The sequence below is a fragment of the Grampus griseus genome (genome assembly GCF_964374135.1).
Source record: "Grampus griseus genome assembly, chromosome: 17".
Classification (NCBI taxonomy): domain Eukaryota; kingdom Metazoa; phylum Chordata; class Mammalia; order Artiodactyla; family Delphinidae; genus Grampus; species Grampus griseus.
The window spans coordinates 33,328,156-33,353,536 of record NC_139011.1 but is presented as its reverse complement, the minus strand read 5'-3'; the positions used below and the strand labels follow the sequence as shown (position 1 = coordinate 33,353,536).

Genomic DNA, 25,381 nt, shown 5'->3' with positions numbered 1-25,381 from the left:
GAGAGCGAGAAGGGGGCGGGGCGCCTCCGCCAAGTTCCCGCCCCGCCTCGCCCACCTCGGCGGCTGGCTTAGGCCGAAGGGCGTGGATGGGAGAACACCACTGAAACACCGCCCCCAGCCAACCTTTGTCCGCAAAACTACGGGGCACCGCAGGGCCCAGCGAAACCCGGTTTCCGCTCCGTGGAAGTCACGTGACAGGAAGTAGTCTAGAAGAAGCGGAAGTGGTGTGTGTTCGTGGAGGAGGAGGCGGCGGCAACAGCAAATTGAAGGGGAAGGCTCGTGGAGTCGGGAAGAACTAGGAGCAAGATGAAGGTGAAGATGTTGAGCCGGAACCCGGACAGCTATGTCCGCGAAACCAAACTGGACTTACAGAGAGGTGAGACAAGTTAGTCGGGAGTCCACCAGGCTTGGATCTGGCCTCGGTTTCCACCGAATAAAGCTGGAGGGGAGCCTGGTGTTCCACTCTCGTTCTTTTCCTGTTCCTTTTCGCCAGGGCATAAAGCCGTTCTGGTACTGGGTAGCAGAACCCTTGTTTTCAAGTACTTTTTCTAATAACTTTCTCTAGTGGTAAGAGGGAAAGTTAGTTATATGGGGAAATGATTCCACCTCCCCCTTTCCAGCTGCTGCTCCCTGATTGTTCTCAGGTTCCTGTTGAAGAAAAGAGGAACTTGAGTGAGCCAAACTCGTGGATTGAAGGATTTAACAATTGAGCAGACCTTTAAACTTTTCCCGTTGTTCTAACTTTTGGGTAATTTACTCCTTAAAATTACGTCCTTCTGGATGTGGGAAGAGATAAAGGTGAAACGTAAAGCCATCAGTTCTCTCTTAAAAACTTGTGGAGAAGTTTGATGTGGGAATGGCTAAAATGAAATTAATGAGCTTTATTTTTCTGTTACTGGGTGTCTTGTTCCCCCATTAACATGCTGACTGCTTATGAATTATAACTCGATACCTAAATGACAAGGGACCATCCATGTATGAACAGACTATTCTAAGCGAAGAGAATAACAGGTGCAATGCCTTAAGGCAGGAATAAACTTAAGGCATAAAAAAAGGCCATGTCTTCGGAGTTTGAGTAAGGGGTTAAGCCGTAGAAGGTGAGGCTGGAACAATATTTCACTATCATTGAGTCGTGGAGAATATATATATATATATATATATATATATATATATATATATAAAATGAGCAATGCTAAGTAAATATATGGTCTCTGCTCACAAAATGTTTACAGGTTAAGTAACAAAACAGTAATGCTTCTAAAATGCAAATTAGGTTGTGTCATTTGGACTTGACATCATCCCTATTCCTTGAACTTGGTCCCATCTTCCTCTTCAGTTTCACCAGTGATTACTTTTCCCACAACTAGCTTACATTTACTCTTGCCAGTCTGAGTGCATTTCAGTCATTCTCTTTGAGGCATCCTGTGTCACAAGCCCTTACCCAGTTTCTCTCCTAGCTCTGGGAAGCTTTCTCTGAACAATAGTCTTTCCAAACTTATCCCCTGCACATTTCCCCCCAACCTGTACACACTTAAGCACTCTCCTTCTATGTTTGTCACATATTTTTATACTAATATCAGAGTTTTTATTACATTGCCTCGTTATTATTGTGACTATCAGTCTTTCCCATCAGACTGAGCTTGCAGAGAGTGGTATAATCGTATTTGGTTCTATATCCTGTATTTAGACATCACCTGGTACCTAGGAGTTGCATTATTAATGTCTGAATGAAGGAATGAGTGAATGACTGGCTGGTCACAGAATCTTGAGGTTAGGAAGTTATTAGTTACCTGATCTTGTTATTAGGGATCTTATTTCTTATAACATCTTCCTATTTCTTTATAGTTTCTGGATGGAAGTGTTAATAGATAACAAAATGGAAAGATTGAAGTATTGGAGCTCTGTGAAACATAAAATAAGGAAGACAATTCCATGATTTTCTGGTAATTTTGGAAAGGTTTTGGACAAAGGGTCTTCAACTTTTGTATTCTCCACAGTGCTAGGCACAGTGTCCCTGATAAACGTTTTTTGAGTAACAAATAGAATGATTAGCTGAGGAAGACCACAGGAAATATTTAATGTGAATTATTTTATTAAGAGGAATCATTCTTATTTCAGTTCCAAGAAACTATGATCCTACCTTACATCCTTTTGAGGTCCCACGAGAATATGTAAGAGCTTTAAATGCCACCAAACTGGAACGGGTTTTTGCGAAACCGTTCCTTGCTTCCCTGGATGGTCACCGAGACGGAGTCAGTTGCTTGGCTAAACATCCGAAGAGTCTGGCTACTGTCCTTTCTGGGGCATGTGATGGAGAGGCAAGTGTCACTCTAAACGTTGATATTTTAAACTAAAAATAGTTATATTACAAACGTTCTTCCTTTAGTTGTGCGTTACTGTGGTTTTTAACTGTTTTGATTTTATTTTTCTATGTTCTGTTTTCTTTTAATTCTCAATAGTAAATTCTATTTGAATTGGTAATTTCAGTAGTTTCTTATCTAAACCTAAGATATTTAAAATGTATAACTTAAGGCTATTTGACAGTAAGTAATAAGGCATGTTTACAGTACAGATACTTAACTGTGAGTTTTTTTCCACAGAGAATGTTATTAACAGTTCAACACTTAATTTCCCCACTCTGGCAAAGAAAGAAAGCTTTGAAACACTTTAAACTAGAATCAACAGAGTATTTAACAGGTTCAGTTTTCTGCTTGTTGATATTCTTATCCATAGACATTGCATTATTTTAATCTAGAGGATTTTGTCTTTAGCTGTCTGGTAGAGTGATTTACAGCCTTTTCAGTGTTGAATTTATTTTTCTTGGAATGTAGTCCTGTGCCTGAACGTTTTTAATTTATATGTCACTGAAATTTCCTAGTATGCTTTATCGTAGGTTAGAATTTGGAACTTAACTAAACGAAAATGTATTCGTGTGATACAAGCACATGAAGGTTTTGTACGAGGAATATGTACTCGCTTTTGTGGGACTTCCTTTTTTACTGTAAGTATAATGCAGTTAAATCATTAACTCTTTTCAACATGTATAAACTGATGTAATTGAATATTTTCTGAGTTCATTTTCATGGTCCAAGGCCCTTTCAGAGTTTCACAATGCAAAATAACTTACTAAAACTTGGAAAAGTCCTGGTTTTCTTTATGTAATCCAGCCTTTTCCATACTTTTTATACATAATTACTTAACATATTACTGAACTAATATTCTATAGGACACTCAGAAGTGGGATTAAAACAAGATGAGTAGGGACTTCCCTGGTGGCACACTGGTTAAGAATCCGTCTGCCAATGTAGGGGACACAGGTTTGATCCCTGGTCTGGGAAGATCCCACATGCTGCGGAGCAACTAAACCCGTGCGCCACAGCTACTGAGCCTGCGCTCTGGAGCCCGTGCTCCACAACAGGAGAAGCCACCGCAATGAGAAGCCCATGCACCAAGAGTAGCCCCTGCTCGCCGCAACTAGAGAAAGCCTGTGCGCAGCAATGAGGACCCAAGGCAGCCAAAAAAAAAAAAAAAGCCACTTTAAAAAAAGAAAACAAAACAAAATGAGTAATTTGTACTCCTTTGTCTGTTATTAATACATCATTGAAGGATTTTTGTGTATGATAAAATACACATAACATAAAATTTACCATTCTAACCATTTTTAAGTGTACATTTCAGTGGCATTAAGTACATTCACATCATTGTACACCATCACCACTATCACCTTCGCAGACTGAAACTCTGTACCCATTAAATACTAACTCCACATCTCCCACGCCTACCTCCCACCCCCGAGCTACCAGTAATCACTGTTGGACTTTGTGTCTCTGTGTGTCTCATTTATTTCACTTAGTATAATGTCCTTAAGGCTCATCCATGTTGTAGCATGTATCAGAATTTCTTTCCTTTTTAAGGCTGAATAATATTCCATTATATGTATATAGCACATTTTGTTTATCCATTCATCCATCAATGGACGTTTGGGTTATTTCCAACTTTTGGCTTTTGTGAATAATGCTATCATATACAAATACGTGTTCAAGTTCATTGAAAGCTTTTTAATAGGGGAATGACAGAATCTATGCTGAGCTTTGAGATTTTGACAGCAGTAAGTGATCAGTTTGGAGGCTGTTTTAATAGTCTTCATAAGCAATAATAGTCCTGGGGAGTGAAAACAGTTGAAAGTAATTGTTAGGTTTAGGAACATTTTTATTTTGGGGATTAGAAACGGTTTTATGGAGGTATAATTGACATATAGTACTGTGTAAGTTTAAGGTGTACAGCAATAATGATTTGACTTACATGCATCATGAAATGATTATCACAGTAAGTTGAGTGAACATCCATCATCTCATATAAATACAAAATTAAAGAAATAGAAAAAGGATTTTTTTTCTTGTGATGAGAACTCTTAGGATTTAGTCTCAACAACTTTCATATATAACATACAGCTAGACCCCTGTACAGCCATGTTAATTATATTTATCATGTTGTACATTACATCTCTAATATTTATCTTATAAATAAGTTTGTACCTTTCACTGCCTTCATCCAGTTTCCCCCTTCCACCTATGGTAACCACAAATCTCATCTCTTTTTTATAAGTTTGTTTTTCTGTTTTTGAAGTATAATTGACCTACAGCACTGTTAGTTCTTGGTGTACAATATAGTGATTCAATATTTCTATGCATTTCAAAATGATCACCACAGTAAGTCTAGTTATGATGTCACCATATATATAGATACCCATAGTTATTGACTATATACACTGTACACTTATTTTGCAACTGGAAGTTCATACCTCTTAATCTCTCTCACCTATTTCTCTCATTCCCCCACCCCCTCCCCTCTGGCAACCACCTTTTTGTGCTCTATATTGATAATTCTGTTTCCATTTTGTTATGTTTGTTCATTTGTTTTTTAGATTTCACATATAAGTGAAATCATACAGTGTTTATCTTTCTCTGTCTGACTTATTTCACTTAGCATTATACCCTCTAGGTCCATTGATGTTCTTGCAAATCACAAGATTTCATTCTTTTTTTATGGCTGAATTATATTCCATTGTATATATATAATACATTTTCTTTATCCATTCATCTGTTGATGGGCACTTAGGTTGCTTCCCTGTCTTGTATTGTTAATAATGCTGCATTGAGCATAGGGGTGCTTGTATCTTTTCTGATTAGTGTTTTTGTTATCTTCCAATAAATACCTAGGAGTTGAATTGCTGGGTCATACGGTAGTTCTATTTTTAATTTTTTGAGGAATCTCCATGCTGTTTTCCATAGTGGCTACACCAATTTCCATCCCCACCAACAGTGCACAAAGGTTTCCTTTTCTCTGCATCCTCACCAACACTTGTTATTTGTTGGCTTTGATAATAACCATTCTCACAGGTGTAAGGTGATATCTGATTGTGGTTTTGATTTGCATTTGCCTGATGGTTAGTAATGTTGAGCATCTTTTCCTGTGTCTAATTTGCCATCTGTTTGTCTTCTTTAAAAAAAGTCTATACAGAGCCTCTGCCATTTTTTATTTGAGTTGTTTTTTTGATACTGAGTTGTATGAGTTCTTTGTATACTTTGGATATTAACCCGTTATTGGATATATCGTTTGCAAATATCGTTTGCCTTTTCATCTTGTTGATAGTTTTCTTTGCTGTACAAAAGTTTTTTAAGTTTGATGGAGTCCCATTTGTTTCCCTTGCCTGAGGAAACATTTCCAAAAAAAATTAGTAAAATCGATGTTTACCTACTATCTTGAACATATCTGCCACATACCAAAGTCTAATTTACCATAGTTTGTTGCCTTGCTTTCATTTGGGCTAAGGCGCCAACAGTTCTACTCACCATTTCTTTCACCATCTGTGCAACTGTCAGCTTAGTGAAAAGACAAGCAATGCCTTTACTAACACGAAAATAGTCTCAACCACCTGGACCCCTGAAAAATTCTCAGGGTCCTTCAGAAGTCTACACTTCACAGTTTGACAACCTCTGACTTAATAGTTTCTGGAGTTTTGTGTCATGAAGAGAAGGACTTTACCCATGCCAAGATTTAAAAATGCCTTCTCTCTAGTATTTTTTATGGGTTTTGTTGCATTTTTTACCTTTAAAATTACCTGGAATTTTATTTTTATATAAGATGTCAGATTGGTTCATACTTCTTAAATGACCGATCTGATCTCACAATACCATTTTATTGTAATTCATTTTTCTCCCTAATTTGAAAAGTCATCTTTATTACAATAATGCAGTTTTTGCCATGTTTATGACCTAACTTTGTTTCTACCCTACTCTTCTTTTGCTCTGCTCATGCTGTTTTAAATTTTATGTACTTCATGTGTTTGTCACAAATCTTTACTATAACAAGGTGGGACATAAATGCATCAATAAATACAGTACTGGAAAGAATATGGTATGTGTTATTTTTTGAACTGAGGTTTATAATTTGATGTATGTGTTGGCAAGTGTACAGTTTATAACTTGTTCATTATCATTATCATCATAAATATTTCTAGGTTGGTGATGACAAAACTGTGAAGCAGTGGAAAATGGATGGACCAAGCTATGGAGAAGAGGAGGAACCATTGCGTACAATATTAGGAAAGGTACAAAAATAAATTGACCCATACTTGGGCTATTAGAATTCTTCTCTTTTACCTACAATTATTTCATAATTTTAATTTCAAAAAAGATATAAATAAGAAATCAGACACTTTAGGCTGCAATAATTGACCTGTTCTAAGCAACATTTAATGCAATGAATGTCCTTTGCAGTTCAAGAATTTGAACAGTTCTTCGGTGTTCATTGTAGTAGGGTTCAGTTTCTGTTTTTAGCTAGAAGATGCACTGAAATATTTCCTATAGCAAGAACATGGGAGGAAATCTGTAAAGGTCAGAAAAAAGTGCTTCAACTTCTGATTTATATCATCATGGATCTTTCACAAAGCTCAGAATTTCTTACTTGAAAGAATTCTTTAGGAAATGAATAAATGCAATAGTGTGGTTTTTGTATAAATCTTACTTACATTTCTTAACATTCTGCAAATCAGATGATATAGTTTAGTTATAGCTTATTAATTCAGATAATTTGGCCTACCCATGTTTTTTAATGCTTACATTTTGATACTAAGTGAAATTCTGAAATTAGAATTAATCTTTAAATATCGCATCTTTAAAATCTCTTTGTCATTTCAGTATTATATTTAGTATATATTTAGGTTCTGCTTTTCAGGTTTCAAGAAGTTCTAAATGTTCTTTCTTTAGATGAGGGGTCTAGCCCATGATCAGGGCCTTCCTGTGTTCTAATGGTCAATCTAAGTGTTCTTGAAGGGACGTGGAGGTGGGATATTAGTATGAAATGGAAATAATTTGCAGATGGTAAAAAATTAGTAATTCGTAAAACAAAATTGGTTTCATTCTTGTAAAATGTCTTTTCTCTAGGAGTTCCAAAGATTTTTGAAACATTTAGTGTTACCCCTTCTCTGTGGTATTGGGGGTTAATTCTTATTATGGAAAAGTTTGTAGGACTTGCCTTCATGAATAGAAAATAAGTCTAAATCTGTGGATGCTGATAAGAGTTCTTAAAAGCTTGAAGTATTGGCTAAATAGTTCCCTTTAATTTGCTTTGCAAACATTTTTTGCCATACAGTACGAAGGTAGACTTTAAGCTGGTCCTGAATAGATGAGTCGCATATTTTTAAGTAAATAATACCAAATTTATGAGATTTTATTGCTTTCAACAGTCTCAGCATCCACGCTCGCCAATTTTATTTCTCCCCATAAATTTTAATGCAGTTGTCTGTATCTGTGTTTCTGTCCTGGGAATCAGTACTTCATATGTTAAATGTGGAATTAAGTTTTTTAGAAATTACCTTTGTGTTTCATTAGTTGGTTCCAAGATCCTTCAATACCCAATGATGATTTAAAAATTACTTCAGTGATATGTATTCAAACTTAATTAAATACATCCCATGTTAACATTTTTCTTTGTTCCCAGAATGTGTGATAAGAAACATCATTTCTTATGGTAGAGTTTTCTCCTTTCAGTGAGGGCTTCAAAGAAACTTCTTTGTGAACTGGGATTTTCTTAAACAAATGAGAGTGTAGAGAACTATATTTAAAATATTCTGTAGATTTGAAGTACTAATGAAAAGACTCATCTATAACAACATCTTTGCTTTAAAAGACAGTATATACAGGAATTGATCATCACTGGAAAGAAGCTGTTTTTGCCACATGTGGACAGCAAGTAGACATTTGGGATGAACAAAGAACCAGTCCTATATGTTCAATGACTTGGGGATTTGACAGTATAAGCAGTGTTAAATTTAACCCAATTGAGGTAATGTTCCTTTTTGAAATATGTTCTGCTTATTGTTTTCTTATTATCTAGTAATTTCAGCTCTGTTTAGGAAACTTTTGAATGTATGATACAAGAATTTTCTGAATTTTAATGGTGTTCTAGCATTTGGTCCATTTTCCAGATTATATCTGAGTTCTTATACCTTTGGTCAGGTCTTGACATGTTTGCCTACAGTTATAGTCCCAGATACTAGTGTTCAGCACTGTTAAGAGGTGGGTGTGTGCATGTGCTCGTGGGGGTAGAATCCACGTGCACACTGTCCTGTGAAACTCCAGTTTTATTTGTGCCTTCAACACTCGATGTTCCACAGATTAACATCTTTGTACCTTTAGGAAAATGTTAATTTTTCTTAACTCTCTTGGAGATCAGAAGAAGGAGTGTTGAGCATTGTTTTCTTTAATTATTTGTACATGGCAGGGGCACCAGTGCTTCAAAATAATATGCATGGTTATTTTTGTACTACATGATAATTAGTTACATTTTTCTTTGCTCAGAAGTCTGAACTGTGATTCCTAATTTCTTCCAGGTCTAAGGGAAGAGTTAGAGATTAGCCTACTTTTTTTTTTATAAATTTATTTATTTTATTTTTGGCTGCATTGGGTCTTTGTCGCTGCATGTTGGCTTTCTCTAGTTGCGGCGAGCGGGGGCTACTCTTCGTTGCGGTGTGTGGGCTTCTCATTGTGTTGGCTTCTCTTGTGGAGCACGGGCTCTAGGCGCATGGGCTTCAGTAGTTGTGGCACGTGGGCTCAGTAGTTGTGGCTCGCGGGTTCTAGAACGCAGGCTCAGTAGCTGTGGCACACGGGCTTAGTTGCTCCGTGGCATGTGGGATCTTCCCGGACCAGGGCTCGAACCCTTGTCCCCTGCATTGGCAGGCAGATTCTTAACTACTGCGCCACCAGGGAAGTTCCTACTTATTGTTTATTCAGGTCCGTATTTGGGAAAGGAGGTTTCCCTGAAGGCAAAGCTATCCCCTGGACTCCAGACTTTTCCCTGAACTTTTCCTGAATACGTAACAATTGATGAACTCATTTTCCAGAAGACTCAGTAAAGATGGCTTTTCCTGCAGAAAGAAAAGGAAATCACTGCATGTGTAAGCTGATTTTAGAAATTATCAGGAGATTATCTTGTTAGATGGTATCAGAGAAAATCCTGATCTTCAAGTTTTACACTCTTCGAGACCCTAACTGATAAAAGGAGGGAAAAAGGTTAAGTCAGAGTAGCAGCGTATTAAGACTGAGGTGCTGCGGTGTGATGTGAACTTGGCTTTGAGGTGCTGCTGAGAAGTCAGTCAGAGGATGCCCTCCTGCCTCCAGCACACACCTGCATATACACTTCTGGGAGAGGCTGCAGGTCTAGAGCAGGGGTTGCCAAGCTATGGTCTATGAGCCCACTGCCTGTTTTTGTTAAAAAAAAAAAAAAAAAAAAGTTTTACTGAAACACAGCCGTGCTAATGCCCTTTTGCTCATTTATTGTTTGTAACTGCATTTGCACTACAAAGTAAAGAAAGCACTGCAGAAACCATATGGCCCACAAAGCCTAAAATACTTCCTTTCTGGCCCTTTACAGAAAATGTTTGCTGCTCGCTGGTGCAGGGTATCTGTCCCTATTATATCTTCCTCACTCCATCCTCTGTCTGCCTTCCCTGTGTTCCCCTTGGTTGTAGAAGTGAGATATGGCATGAAGGGGCAAGCCAGCTTTGCAGAGCCAGCCCAAGGTGACACTAGGCAGAAGCAGGTTACAAACACAAGCAACTTGTGGGAACATTTTATGTCTTACTTGCGGTGGACCTAGTTTGGAACTGTATTTCCTGCCAGCATGCCTTTGCATTGACCTTATGCAAGTCACAGTTTTTCTCTGTATTTGTTTATTTTTAAAATGAGATTAATTATATCTTCCACTGTGCGTCATAGGTTTGTTGTAAGCGTAAAATGTGATACTATATGTGAATATTTTTAAAAGGTGCTCCCCAAATTTAAGATGGTGGTGTTACTGCTATTTAAAAAAAAAAATAAACAGGAGGAACAGACAGATACTGATTCCTAGTTCTCTAAAGGGTAAATGAGATCTTTTGTTTCTCTGTTTTGGTGAACACCTGTGTCAGAAGAGCTGATGGCCAATTCTAAAATCATAATTAATTATTAGTGATGACCTAGCAACCATGTTTTTCAAATTTGCCTGTATAAAAACTCTATTTATTCAGCTGTGTGTGAATGCGTGTTTTATTAACCTACGAACTGACTTAGTGGTAAAAGCAAATGGTGTGCATGTCTCTTACCCTGTATTAAACTTAATGGAAAGGGCGTGTTGCTATGAACAAATGGAGTGTATTTGTCTCCTAATCATTAATAATTAATTTTCTGTTAAAATATTGAAGCCTAGAATTCTCATAAAGCCAAAAGTTTATGCTGAGCAGTGCTACATTTTACAGTATGAAAGTCAGCTTTCCGTCTAGGTAGAATTTTTTGCTTTGTTCAAATTAAAGTCTTTACTTTTAGAAACAGAACCTGGTCAGACTTTGGAGTGACATAATGAGAAACTAAGAAAGGTTGAGAGGAGTCACTAACTAGGGGAAAGGCTCAGAGAAGAAGTGGTTTAAGAAGGAGGGTTTTGGAAAGAACTGAGAAGAGATCGTGATGGTAGCATTGGCTTTATGAGTTTTATTTGAACTATATACACCCATGTAGTAGGAGCTAGCAGGCCATACAGCTGCTTAGTAAATGACTCTTCTAGTTCCTGTTAATGCTTGCAGTAGGAATAATAGAGGCAGAAGCCAAGAGTTGTGTCAGGAACCATGGGTGAGGAGGAATGGTACTACAAAGGGTGGGATTTGGGACTCCGCTGGTAGGTAGATGGCTTATTTTCACTTATGCCAAGGATTATGTAAGCACTTAGCACATTTATAACTGACTTACAAATAAATATTTTAAACATCTTGGAACAGTTGGACAAGGGACACACCTAGTTTATACAGAGAGTTAATAAACATGAGGAAATGTTTAACTGCTAATAAAGCAGTAATTTATATAGTAGGCCCTCCATATCCGTGGGTTCTGTGTCTGCGGTTACAGAGGGCAAGGGACTCGTGCATCTGTGGATTTTGGTATCCGTGGGTGGTCCTGAAACCAGTCCCCCACAGATGCCAAAGGATGACAGTATATAGGAAATATTGCCATACAGATATTATTTTTAAATGGCACTACCTATTGCTGCCCAGTTGCAGTAAAATTAATATATTTCCACACTGTAATGTATATTGGTACAACTCTTTGGAAAACAATTACTCCTAAATATCAAAAGCGATAAAATTGTTCATACTTTTTGATTGAGTAACGCCACTACTAAAATCTTACTCTTAGAAAAAGAAGAGCTAAATGTATGCAAATGTTTTTTGAAGTGTTATTTATAATACTGAAGAACAGGAAACAGGTCTAAGTTGAAGAATGGATAAGTAAAATATGTTGTTTTAAAATAGAATGCAGAATTATCTGTACAGTATCATCACAGGCATCTAAAGTGGGGATTTAACAATGAAAATACTTGGCTTAGGTTGCTGAGATTATGAGTGATTCATTGTACCCTCTGAAAATGGACTTTAATGTTATAACTTCGTATCTTAAACATAAACATTGAGGGTAATTAAATCATTTGTTCACTGAATGGACATGGTTTGCTGCCAAGCCTAGCTTTTAACTGATGATTGTTATACTTATTTTTAGACATTTCTCTTGGGAAGTTGTGCTTCTGACAGGAATATAGTACTATATGATATGAGGCAAGCTACTCCTCTGAAAAAGGTGAGTTTCAGTTTGTCTTCTGCTTTATACAGTTGTTAATGCATCCCCCTGTAAGTGGAGTGACTGAAAATATGGAGCAAATGTTTTTTCAGAATTAAAAAACTCTTTAATAGAGGTGTCCTTAGAACCCAAAATGATCATAATGGCATTCTCTCAATTTCCTGTTGCTTGTTAGAGACCCTTAAGTTTCCATGAGGTACTGTATCCTAGTCTTTGTGTCTTTCATAATGCCAGCAGATTTTAGGCATCTAGTTTGTATTTACTGAATTGGAAGTTCTTTTTTTTTTTTTGTGGTACGCAGGCCTCTCACTGTTGTGGCCTCTCCCGTTGTGGAGCACAGGCTCCGGACGCGCAGGCTCAGCGGCCATGGCTCACGGGCCCAGCCGCTCCGCGGCATGTGGGATCTTCCTGGACCAGGGCACGAACCCGCGTCCCCTGCATCGGCAGGTGGACTCTCAACCACTGCGCCACCAGGGAAGCCCAAATTGGAAGTTCTTAAAAAAGTATTGCATCCTGTTACATCAGGCCCTGTGATTATCATATGACACATATGGTATTTTATTCCAGAAAGTTTTATAACTAATTCACATAACTACCTTTATTTGTTTAGTTACATGCCAAGGGGGTTGACGTTTTATTTAGACAAGCTCTGTCCTGTTCAAGGTGTCAGATTTCCCAACAGTTCTAAAGCAGTCATTCCAGGACTTAGATATCAAAGTTAATACAACCTTAAGTTGATTCTAGAGAGGGAGAGAAATATTGTTGGTAAAGAGGGGAGTGCCATTATAAGTGAAAAGGTATAAAGTTGATTTCAGGTGCTAGAATTGAGAGAGAGCAAGAAGAGCTAGACCTTGTTCATGTGCCACAAGTCCGATGTCCACACGTAACAGAAATGTTTTTAATATTTTTGTTGTTTCCTAACAGGTAATAAATTCAGAAATATTAGGAGTAGAGTATATTCCTTAAAGTTTGAACTAGATAAATAGGATAATCTTTCCAAAGTATACTACCACTCCAATCATTTCACTCATTCATGTGATATGGAGGGAAGATCCTGCATGAACTTTGGTGTTAGACTTTAAGCAGGTAACTTAACCTGTATTTCTCCTGTGAAATGGTGGTATTAATAGCTACCTTGCAGCCCAATGGTAAGAATAAAACAAGATACTTAAGCATTTAGCAGAATGCTAACATGAAGTACTAGTTTAATAATAGTAATTTCTACCTCCTTCACTCCTCCATTCTCAGTTGTTAATAATAGTGCTTCATTACTTTTAGGTTGAAGAAAAGAACTGTAGCTCTCAAGCGCCTCCAAAATCTGGTCCCAAATTGTATTCCATTTATTTATTTGCTTTAGTCAGTAAGGGTTTGTTACACGTATGTCACGTTGATGGATGCAGACGTGCTATTTTCTGTTATTTCTCTGTTCTACCTACTAGACTATCAATGTTTCTTCTATCTTTTCTCTCCTTAATGTAGCTGTTCTCATTCAGGGGTTGTACCACCCCACCAAGTATATTTTTGGAAGTGTGGGAGCGACATTTAAGAGACTGTTACTTGCATTTAATGGGCCGGCTCCCGAGAGGCTAAATATCCTCCAGTGGACAGTCACACACAACAAAAGATTATCCTGCCCAGAATGTTCCTTTTGAGAAACACGATAATATTTCTGGACCTTCACAGATCAGCTCAAATCATGCTTATCTTTTGAAACCTTTCTTCTCCACTTTAACTCTAAGCTCACCATTAATTTTGCTCCTGATTTGATACTTGATTATTTGCTGCTTCACTGTTTATATTTTAACTCTTCTTAATGTGTATCTCATTTTCCTGACTAAACTATAAGCTTTTTGAGGTCAAGGGACCATTTATTAAGCATTTTTATATTTTTCAGTATTTAGCACTCTGCCTGTGTGTTCAGTAAATAATTATTGATTTTCTTTTCCTATTGCATTGAGCCAAGTACTGTGCACATAATAGGTATTTACTAAAGTACTTGCTTAAATCAATGAGAAAAGAAGGAAGGGAAACGAAGTGGGAATTTATCCATTTTAGAGGGACTTAATTTCATAGTAATGGGTTAGTGTATGCTTCTTTTCTTAGGTCATCTTAGATATGAGAACAAATACAATTTGCTGGAACCCTATGGAAGCATTCATTTTTACTGCAGCAAACGAAGATTACAAGTAAGTTTCCCTCTTTAAAACTTACTTAATTTCTATCAGAAATAACTCAGTTGTATGCCTTACTAATGAAATATGTTTTCCTAGGTAGTATTCCTTCATATACTCTAGAAAATTGCTGTTTGTTTTGCTAAAAAAAAAATATTTCCCAAATTAGAGAAGTGCTTCTTAACAAGTATTCTCAGTTTTCAAAATGATACAGACCAAGGATGATAAACTGATCTGTGGACCAAATCCTGTCTGCTGCCTGTTTCTGTAAAGTTTTATTGGAGTATAGCCACATTTATTTCTGTATGGAATATGGCTGCTTTTGTGCTATAATGCCTGAGTTGAGTAGTTGCAACAGAGACCATATGACCCACAAAGCCAAAAATGTTTATTATTTGGCCCTTTACAGAAAAAATTAGCTGATCCCTGACATAGACCATATAAATAATGGCTGAATCAGACATGTTTTAAGAAACTAAAAATATCTGCCTACAAAGTGTGTAGCTCTTCAGGTAGTTGATACTCATGTGGTCATGTTATCAGCTACCACTATTACTTCAGTAAGACAAAAGGAAAAATAAAGTTTCAACCTTTACCTTAATATCTGCAGATATATTATTCTGTGACTTCATGTAAAGGTGACATAGAAGCCTTATGTTCTTGACCTAGATGGAATTTTATGATTTCTTATATACTGCTTTAAAACTTGTTGAAGCATTTGTCATCAGCTAACTTATTTTATCTTTGCAGTATCCCTGTAAGGTGGATAGGACATGTATGTTATTCCCTTTTTACAGATGAGGCTATTGATGTAGGGAATTTAATCTCCTGATGAGGAAAGAGTGTCTTATTCATCTTTTTTTATCCAAGCATTTATTGTAGTGCTATGCATATGATGGATTTTTAATACATGTTTTTTGGGGAAGGTGGAAGTTTGTCATTAGATTGAACTTTAGATTGTCTGTATTTAAGTTCTTTGTTCTTTCCACTACTCTTATTTATGAAAGCATAAGTTAGCTCAGAAATAGGACTTATTACATGATGTTTTAGTGGTACCAACTGAAAACATCTCTTATGACTTTCCTATACTAAAAAGAAGCGCAGTTGGGCTCTCATTAACTAGCAATACCAAACCACATTAATTGAAGCCCTTTTTAGCCTTTTTCTCATGTAGAAATTAAAATAGAATTTACTAAAAAACAAAATTTTCTAAAACAAACCTGGTTGAGAAACACTGCTTTAGATAGGGACTGTAAAGCAGTTGTCAACTCAGAAATTTAACCTCAAAGATCAGTATGACCTTGGCTGACAATCCTGTGGTATGTTTGAAGATTATGAAAGAGAACAATGACTTGTCTCTTGATGAGAATTTCATGATATTTGGAAATTTGTATCATTAGCATCAGTGACTTTTCATAATAATCGTATTTAAAAGTATTCTTTTTGAAGTGTTAGGTCTTTTTTGTTTTAATTTTTGTTTTGAAATAATTTTAGGCTTACTGAAAAGTTACACAAAAAGTACGAGTCAGCCAATTTCCCCAAATGTTAATGTCTTACATCCCCACAGTTCAATTAGCAAAACCAAGAAATTAAGATTGGTACACTACTATAAGTACAGACTTTATCCCATCACCAGTCTTTCCACTAATGTTCTTTTACTGTTCTAGGATCCAGTGCAGGATCCCACATCGCATTTGATTGCCATGTCTCCTTAGCCTGCTCACTCTGTGACTTTCTCAGTCTTCCCTTTCTTTCACGGCCTTAGTACTTTTGAGAAGGACTTTCTTGTCAATTATATCGTAGACTGCCCTTAATTTGGGCTTAACTGGTGTTTTCTCATTATTTCATTGAGATTATGCATCTTTAGCAAGAATACCACAAAATTGATATGCCCTTCTTGGTGCATCAAATCAGGGGTACATAATGTCAGTGTATCTTATTATATTACTGGTGATGTTAACCTTGATCACTTAGTTAACGTACTGTCTGCCAGGTTTCTCCACTATAAAGTTACTATTTTTTCCTTTTGTAATTAATACATGTCTTTGGGGAGATACTTTGAAATTATGTGGATATCTTGTTTCTCCTCAAACTTAATCTTCACATCTGGAAGTATTTTGATGTTGGGAACTTGGTCACAGTAATGCTATATTACTACTCTCCGTCATCCATGTTGGCTCATTTGAAGCTGTTTTTTTAGCTGTTGATTAAGAATTTTTAAACCTCGAAAATCATGAAGTCATTGTTTTTGCCAATTGTGCGCAAAGTATAGTTTTCTAATTTTAATATACCCTTTGAAAAGCTGTGCTCACTCTGATATATCACTGATGGAGTATAAACTATTGCAACTTCATTGGAAATGATTTGTCAACTCAAAAGACTTAAAAATGCTCATGTCTTTTCTACTTGTAGGAATCTATTCAGATCTAATTGAATCTGCCCCATTCAATTAAAAATTAAATATGAAAAATTAAAATTTCATTTAAGAATTAATTATAGTAAAATGTTGGAAACTTTATTAATAAATAGATTTATTTAAACAAATTATTTTAACTCATATTTACATATGAAAATATTAAAATATTCTCAGATTATTTAATGGATAAATGTTCATAATATGCTACATGAAATATCAGGATATAGAGCTTTATACAGTATTACCTTAATTTTATTAAAAGGTACATAGTTAAATAGTATAGTGAAAAGATTAGAAATAATTACACTGTGCTAACTGACTTTCTCTGGGTGATGGAATTAAAGGTAAGTTTTGTACTCTTCATACTCTTTTGAAGTTTGCACATTTTCTACAATGAGATTTATGTTTATAAGGTTGAAAGTGTGTAAGTGTAATCTTAAGGAATAATAAAAACTGTTGATATTTTCCCCTATCCCTTACCTGCTGTGTAAAGAATTGAGCTATTTATTTAGATGTGCATTATTGAGCCAGCAGTCTTATTTTCACTAGTGTCTCTTAGTACTACATACGCTTTTTTTAATAGAAATTTGTATCAAATAATTAAAAATTCTTTTACAGCTTATATACTTTTGATATGCGTGCACTGGACACTCCTGTAATGATACATATGGATCACGTGTCTGCGGTGCTTGATGTGGATTACTCTCCTACTGGGAAAGACTTTGTGTCTGCTAGTTTTGATAAGTCTATTCGAATCTTTCCTGTGGACAAAAGTAGAAGCAGGTATGTTACTACCGATAAACATTTGTTTTTGTTTGATTTTTTTCCTTGTCTTGATCATTTATCTTTTTTGAAAGGTTATTTGGTTGTGTGTATATGATGGAGCTCACACCCAGGTGTTGTGACTTGGGGTACCAACTTCCACTGCATCACCTATGGGTAAAACATCAGCCTACTGGGCAGTTTCTTCATTGAACAGGATATTATCTTTATATAATTTGTTTATATGAAATCTTAGTGTTTGCCTTAGAACAAAACCTTTTATTTTAGAATTATTTTTAAGTGTTTTATAGTAATTTTTTAAAATAAAGACTTCATTTTTTTCGAGGAGTTTTAGGTTTACAACAAAATTGAGAGGAAGGTAGAGAGATTTTTCATATATTCCCAGCCCCTACACATGCAGAGCCTATCCCATTATCAACATTCCTTGTGGGGTGGTACTTTTGTTACCTCACCAGAATGTAAGATGAGCCTACATCATAATCATCCCAAATCCATAGTTTACCTAGGGTTCACTCTTGGTATTATATATTTTATGGGTTTGAATAAATGTATAATGACATGTCCATCATGATACTATCATAGTATTTTCACTGCCCTAAAATATAGTAAACTTAAATTTTTTTTTAATTTGATAATGAAGAACTTAGATAAGTTTTTCCCTAATACAGTTTAAGAGCAGTTAATAACAATAATACCTTACATTTGTTATTTCTTATTTATTTTTTATTTTTATTAATTTTTTTTTGCGGTACGCGGGCCTCTCACACAGAGCCTCTTCTTTAGAGTCACACAGCTCTTTTTTTGGTCATAGCCAATCTGCTTGTCTAACTCTTTGGTATTTTTTACTTGTGATAGTTGCATCTTTCTCCCCTCTAATTTGAGGAAACCATATTAATTCCTAAACCTTTTTGTATAATCATGAATTGCTAGCAAATAATTGTCAGCATCGTCATGTGTATGATTTAAAAAGTGCTTGAATTGGAATCAAAAGCATACTGACTGAGTGGGTATTCTGGTGACTTTGATCTTCATTCCCTCATCTCCTGGGGTTGGTTCCTATATGGCTGTTACAACTAACTTGATATTCTCCAAACTGTCATGAATGGTTTGTTGGGAATTGTTCAGTCAGGCCCAAGGCAAGGCTGAGAGTTTCCATTCTTCTCACCTCTCTGGAAAATATTAAGAATCAAGAGAGTGTGGCCCTCCATCATTTTTTGGCACCAGGACATCCAAAGGTAGTAAGTAGGACAATACTTTTCTAACATGATGTATAAACAGTCATAAAGAACAAAGGAAGAGGATGAGAAATGGGAATGTTTAGGCACCTATGATCCCAAGAGCCCTGCAGCTGAGCTCCAGCTGAATTGTTCTGCAGCCAGTGTGGGCAGTTAAATGCAAGTCTAGTTAAAAGCTCAGATTATTCCAAAACTGTATGAAGTGAGGAGTTCTTATACACCGTTTCCAGGGAATTGCCTCCTGATGTCATTTGGAGACTTTGTAATCACAATTTGATATGTGTTACTTCCTGTTGGGTTTAGTTATAAATGGTATTCCTTATGACCTTTGTCTGCTTGAAAGCTGCTTCTGGTTTGTTTCTGTGGTCTGCTCTAGTTTCCTATCATTACAAACATCAAATAACACAGGCAATACTTTGAATGATACGTTTTTTTGTGGTTACGCGGGCCTCTCACTGTTGTGGCCTCTCCCATTGCGGAGCACAGGCTCTGGATGTGCAGGCTCAGCGGCCATGGCTCACGGGCCCAGCCGCTCCGTGGCATGTGGGATCTTCCCGGACCAGGGCACAAACCCGTGTCCCCTGCATCGGCAGGCGAACTCTCAACCACTGCGCCACCAGGGAAGCCCGATATGTATTTTTAAAATGTTTTCCTTTGAAAGATCTTAAAGTAGTTAAATTGTATTTTAAAAGTAAATTTTGAGTAGGTTTTCAAAAAGTACAGTTAAATGAATATTTGAAGGTAAGCTTCTGTTGGGATTTTATTCAGTATTTAGCAAACAAGTAAATTCAGTTGCATTCACACAGAACAATTCATTTATCTTGACTACGTGTATAAAGAATTTAAGTTTTTAAATGTATTTATCCCCAAATAGTATAACTTATAATGAACTTTATGTATCTATTTTAAGTACAAGCATAAACATATCTAGAAGTTAAGAACTCTATGTAGTTTACCATTAAGGAGGATTCTAAGTTGGTTAAGTGACTAACCATTGGATTTGTCTGGTCTAATACATGAACTAATGTAATACATGACTAGGTTATTTTTAATGGTTACCAAAGCCTAATCGAATTTCCTAATATTTAAATTCAATACGTTGCTTTGGGAAAAAAGACATCTTAAATAGGTAGAGGTTATAAGAATTGAGTCTTGTAAAAGCAGAGCATTGAGAGAAGAAAAAGCAGTCAGTGTCTCATCTACTTTTCCTTTTAATAGGATGTTCTTTCTAACCATACTCTCTTTTAGAAATAAATTTCTTATGGTCTAGCTACATGGTCATTCAAGAGCTCAAAATGTATCTGTTAGAAGCAGTGTAATAGACTAGTTTTGTGAGTGTACTTCAGAGATGTTTTTATATATGTGAAATCTATTTGATTTCATCATCACATACGGGTTTTCTTTTACTGTGCAGAATTTGCTGAGCGAGTTTCCTTTCTCTCAAGTAGTCTGCATTTTGAATCACTTAATCCAGATATGGAAACTTTACTTCTCTAGAACTCTCATCCTTTTATTTTTTCTGACCTTGTCTTTTACTTGCTTTTTAATGCTCTGCTTAACACTTCCTGATATAGTATCTTCTGTGAATTCACTTAGTATGTTTCACAGCCTTCCAAATAGGTATGATATTTGACATCTCCATTTATTAAATGATCCTTATCTCATCACTTCTATAGCCCTCCATTTCTTTTCACATATGTAAATCATCAGCTCTCGCTTCAATTAATTGAGCTTTTTATTTATTTAATTTATTTATTTATTTTTATTTATTTATTTTTTTTTGCGGTACGCGGGCCTCTCACTGCTGTGGCCTCTCCCGTTGCGGAGCACAGGCTCCGGACGCGCAGGCTCAGCGGCCATGGCTCACGGGCCCAGCCGCCCCGCGGCATGTGGGATCCTCCCAGACTGGGGCACGAACCTGTGTCGCCTGCATAGGCAGGCGGACTCTCAACCACTGCACCACCAGGGAAGCCCAATTGAGCTTTTTAAACAATTTGACCAAAACAGAAATCAGACATTAGGATCGACATATCAGGATGTGCTCTTAGAGTGCCATTGCATTTATTTTTCAATGAAAAGAAACCCCAAAAAAGTGTGGTGGTTGACCTTATTGTTACAAAATTACTCCAGCGTCAACATATTTTATTTGTGTTATATGCTCTCAGTTATTTTGTGATCTTTTCTGGGCATCTAGTTTTGCTTAGTTTGTTTATACTTATTTTTCTTATTGGATTATAACATCTCTGAGGGCAGGAATTTTTAATTCCCCAACACTTAGAATAGAATCTTGTTAGATTGGTCCCATAAAAATACATTTAAATGAATTTTAATTTCTCTTTTATACTCTTTTAGGACTCAAAAATGTTATCCTGATACTTGATAGGCAGTGGTTAAAGAAAATCTGTACCAAAATCCTAAGAGTTTTAACTTAATTCCTCTTCTATAGGGAAGTCTATCACACAAAGAGAATGCAACATGTTATCTGTGTAAAATGGACTTCTGACAGCAAGTACATTATGTGTGGATCTGATGAAATGAACATTCGTCTATGGAAAGCTAATGCTTCTGAAAAGTTGGGTGTGGTAAGACCCCATTTTCTTTCATTGTCATAAAGCTAGTTTCTAGATTTATTGAATATCATTATATTATAAAGAGAATTTATTTGAAATGTGTTAGTTGTGATAAAAAACAGGGTTGTATTGAGGTTTACTTTTTTCATGTCAAAGGCACCTTCAGAGGCCTTTGTTTTTTGTTTGTTTGTTTGTTTTCCTGTTGGCCACGCCGCATGGCTTCTGGGGTCTTAGTTCGCCAACCAGGGATTGAACCTGGGCCCTTGGTAGTGAAAGCGCTGAGTCCTAACCACTGGACCGCCAGGGAATTCCCCCAGAGGCTTTTGTTAATTAAAATGTTTGATCATATTTGAGCCTTCTTGTTTTTTTGTATTCTCCTTGAGGTGGGGAGAGAAGATGTAGGGACTAGAGGCTTAGAACTTAGAACGCCCATTTCTTCTGTTAAAGGAATAGTAATCAGGCAAGTCAAAGGCTGCAAGTCTCTGTGAGGTATTTTAATATCAAAGAGACAGTGAAACACTTTAAAAAAATACACAGCTTCAGACTTTTTAAAAAGACTCAGTGAAAATGTAACAAATATTACCATTGGCTAGGCTACCTCTGGGTTGTAAGTAATGGTTGATTTTTGTTTGTTCTTAATGTTTTTCTAAATGTCTCATGTTTTCATACAGGGTATTTATAACTGAAACAAATATTAAGTTTAAGAAGGAAAGGTTAAGTGTGGGTTATTTTCTACTTAGCTCTGGAAGGAAAATCAAGATATGATAAGTAGTAATTAAAGATAGTTTTATTTTAGGTTTAATGATTACTAAGTACTACACTATGCCTAGGTTTCAGTTCATCATTAAATGTTCCTCTAAATCATATCATCCTTAACAGTTGTTAGACGAAGGCTAGTTATTACGGCATCAGATGCTTTCTGTTCTGTTTCAGAAGTTACTTTTACAGAAAAAAATTTTTTTGAGTGATTCATTTAAGTGCTTTTACTATGCCTAGAGTGGTCCACAGAGCCCAGCTCCCTTGGCACTGCTCTTTTTCACTTGGTGGCATCCATCTACATTGTAGGCATGCTGCCTAAAAGGAGGTTCAGTGCTCGCAAACCTGGTATCACTAACATAACCTTGTAAAGGGTATAGTTACATTAGCAATTGGTCGCACGTCATGAAAATTTAGTTTTTTGGGGAAACATTGCTCCTAACTTTGTTGTACTGAAGCAAAACAAGCACACCATTCATTAAAATATCAAAATGCATTTTTTCAGCTTACATCACGAGAAAAAGCAGCCACAGATTATAACCAGAGATTAAAGGAGAAATTTCAACATCATCCTCACATAAAACGTATTTCTCGTCACCGACATCTACCAAAATCTATCTACAGTCAGATTCAGGAGCAGCGCATCATGAAAGAAGCTCGTCGACGAAAGTATGTTTTGGAGCATTTGACTCTCTCTCAGTACCCTTTTCTAACTCCCCGCCTTGCATCTCACCAAAAACAAACAAAAAAACGTGCCTTTCAAGGGAATAGTTTATGTGCTGTTGTGCATCAGAGGTGTTTTTTTGTTTTTAATTGGGGTATAATTGATTTACAATGTTGTGTTAGTTTCAGGTGTACAGCAAAGTGAATCTGTTATACACACACACACACACACACACACACACATATATATATATCTCTATATCTATATCTCCACTCTTTTTTAGCTTCTTTTTCCATGTAGGCCATTACAGAGTATTGAGTAGAGTTCCCTGTGCTATACAGTTCGTCCTTATTAGTTATTTATTTTATATAGTAGTGTGTATGTGTCAATCCCAATCTTCCAGTTTATCCCTACCCCCCATACCCCCCTGGTAACCATAAGTTTATTTTTAACATCTGTAACACTATTTCTGATTTGTAGAAGTTCATTTGTAGCCTTTTTTTAGATTCCACATACAAGCAATATCATGATATTTGTCTTCCTCTGACTTACTTCACTCAGTATGAGAATCTCTAGGTCCATCCATGTTGCTGCATATGCCATTATTTTGTTCTTTTATGGCTGAGCAATATTCCGTTGTATATATGTACCACATCTTTATCCATTCCTCTGTCGATGGACATAGGTTGTTTCCATGTCCTGGCTATTGTAAATAGTGCTGCAGTGAACATTGGGGTGCATATATCTTTTTGAATTATGGTTTTCTCAGGGTATATGTCCAGGAGTGGGATTGCTGGTTCATATGGTAGCTCTAGTTTCAGTTTTTTCAAGGAACCTCCATATTGTTCTCCATAGTGGATATACCAGTTTGCATTCCCACCAACAGTGTAGGAGGGTTTCCTTTTCTCCACACCCTCTCCAGCATGCATTGTTTGTAGATTTTTTGATGATGGCCATTCTGACTGTGTGAGGAGGTATCTCATTGTAGTTTTGATTTCCATTTCTCTAATAATTAGTGATGTTGAGCATCTTTTCCTGTGCTTTTTAACCATCTGTATGTCCTCTTTGGAGAAATGTCTAGTTAGATCTTCCACCATTTTTTGATTGGGTTGTCAAAGGTGTTTTTGAATACTTCTCTGGGCCTTTTTCCTTTTCCTGATAAAAGGGGGGGCAATAGTCATCTCACATGGTGAGAATTTTCATTAACTCTCTTTGAGCATATGTTTAAAGGGCAGACAATGTCAGTGACTTATATCAAAATAAGAAAATGCTTCTGCTCATGCTAAAAAACTATTATAAATGGAGAATGTTTGTAAAAAATAATATCCAACGTAGCTGGAACTAAGAGGTATTTTCCAGCTTAAAGACTGCGAAGAACATTTGTTAGATAAAAATTTGTCTAATATGCTTCATCATAGCATTTGGAATCTAACATTTTGGCTCTAAAGCGTAGCATTCCACCATCACCACCATTTCCCCTGTGGAATATTCTTCTCCATGCAGTCTTTGAATTCATGTGAAGTATTATAGAAATTCTAAGACAGAGTTCTTTTGTTCTTTTAATTAGACTATTCAAAAGATTATTTTGTTGTCTTTGGGTAGATGTTGGGGTTGAGTCACTTTTAAATATTTTAACAACTGCAGCAGGTTTTTAAAGTTAGTAAAGGACGCCGATAGTAAGAGAAGAAGCTAATAAATAAGTTAACAAAACTTGATTTCTAGCTGCTTTTTACCTAATCTCACTGTGAAAACTTTTTTTTTAGATAGATGGTTTTCCAGTGAAAGAAAATGCCTTGTGATTTTTCTGAGGAAGTTTTCTTTGGTTAAGATGATTTCTCGTAAACTTGCTTATATTTTGTGTATTTTGTTTTATTTCTAGGGAACTGAATCGTATCAAACATAGCAAGCCTGGATCTGTGCAGAGGGTGTCAGAGAAGAAGAAACGCGTAGTGGCAGTTGTGAAATAATATTTGGTATTCCTACCAATACTGATGTATAAGTGTTTGTTATGTTTTCATTCGTGAACTCTACAAATAAAAGTACTGGCTCTAGTATAACAACAAATGTTACAGTTGTATGTGTAGAGCTTAATCGTTGCACATTTTTGCTATCCTGAGAAATTATTTTTAAATGTGACCTGGTCAATAAGACTATCCAACATTTTATTCCTGATCTTCTTTTTTATTGCATTAAAGAATACAGTATTTACAAACTAACTTATTTTTTGCTGTTAGAAATTGCAGAATACTTTCGCTTTGATTTGTTACTTTAGACACTCTACGTTTGAATTTACATTTAAGACCAAACATCTCTTTTGTTACCTTTTAATATTACTTTCGATAATTATTGCAGTGATTCTTCCTAGGATTTCATAAACACATAGAAGAATTATGTCAACTTTTTTCATTAGTATTTATTTTCTGTGCTTTATTTATATTTGGTTTTTTGAGACATTAAAGATATCAGCCCACATTTATATAACTTTTTTTTTAACATCTTTTTTGGATTATAATTGCTTTACAATGATGTGTTAGTTTCTGCTTTATAACAAAGTGAATCAGTTATATACATACATATACATATGTTCCCATATCTCTTCCCTCTTGCGTCTCCCTCCCTCCCACC

At 36.1% G+C, this 25,381-nt stretch overlaps 1 protein-coding gene across 1 annotated transcript; it reads left to right on the top strand.

Annotated features, from left to right (window-relative positions):
• The first annotated feature begins 218 nt into the window (after nucleotides 1-218).
• On the top strand, nucleotides 219-24,820 carry DCAF13 (DDB1 and CUL4 associated factor 13). The gene is made up of 11 exons (XM_082675270.1): nucleotides 219-376; nucleotides 2,119-2,318; nucleotides 2,894-3,001; nucleotides 6,521-6,610; nucleotides 8,191-8,346; nucleotides 12,084-12,161; nucleotides 14,265-14,347; nucleotides 17,367-17,531; nucleotides 21,213-21,348; nucleotides 22,598-22,761; nucleotides 24,636-24,820. The coding sequence occupies exons 1-11, from the start codon at nucleotides 307-309 to the stop codon at nucleotides 24,721-24,723; spliced, it is 1,338 nt and encodes a 445-aa protein (XP_082531396.1). The 5' UTR covers nucleotides 219-306; the 3' UTR covers nucleotides 24,724-24,820.
• The last annotated feature ends 561 nt before the right edge of the window (nucleotides 24,821-25,381 follow it).

Coding starts and splice junctions, on each gene's coding strand:
- DCAF13 (XM_082675270.1), top strand. CDS start 307: ATGAAGGTGAAGATGTTGAGCCGGAACCCGGACAGCTATGTCCGCGAA. Junction 3,002..6,520: donor GTGGGACTTCCTTTTTTACT/GTAAGTATAATG, acceptor AAATATTTCTAG/GTTGGTGATGACAAAACTGT. Junction 22,762..24,635: donor AAAGAAGCTCGTCGACGAAA/GTATGTTTTGGA, acceptor TTTTATTTCTAG/GGAACTGAATCGTATCAAAC.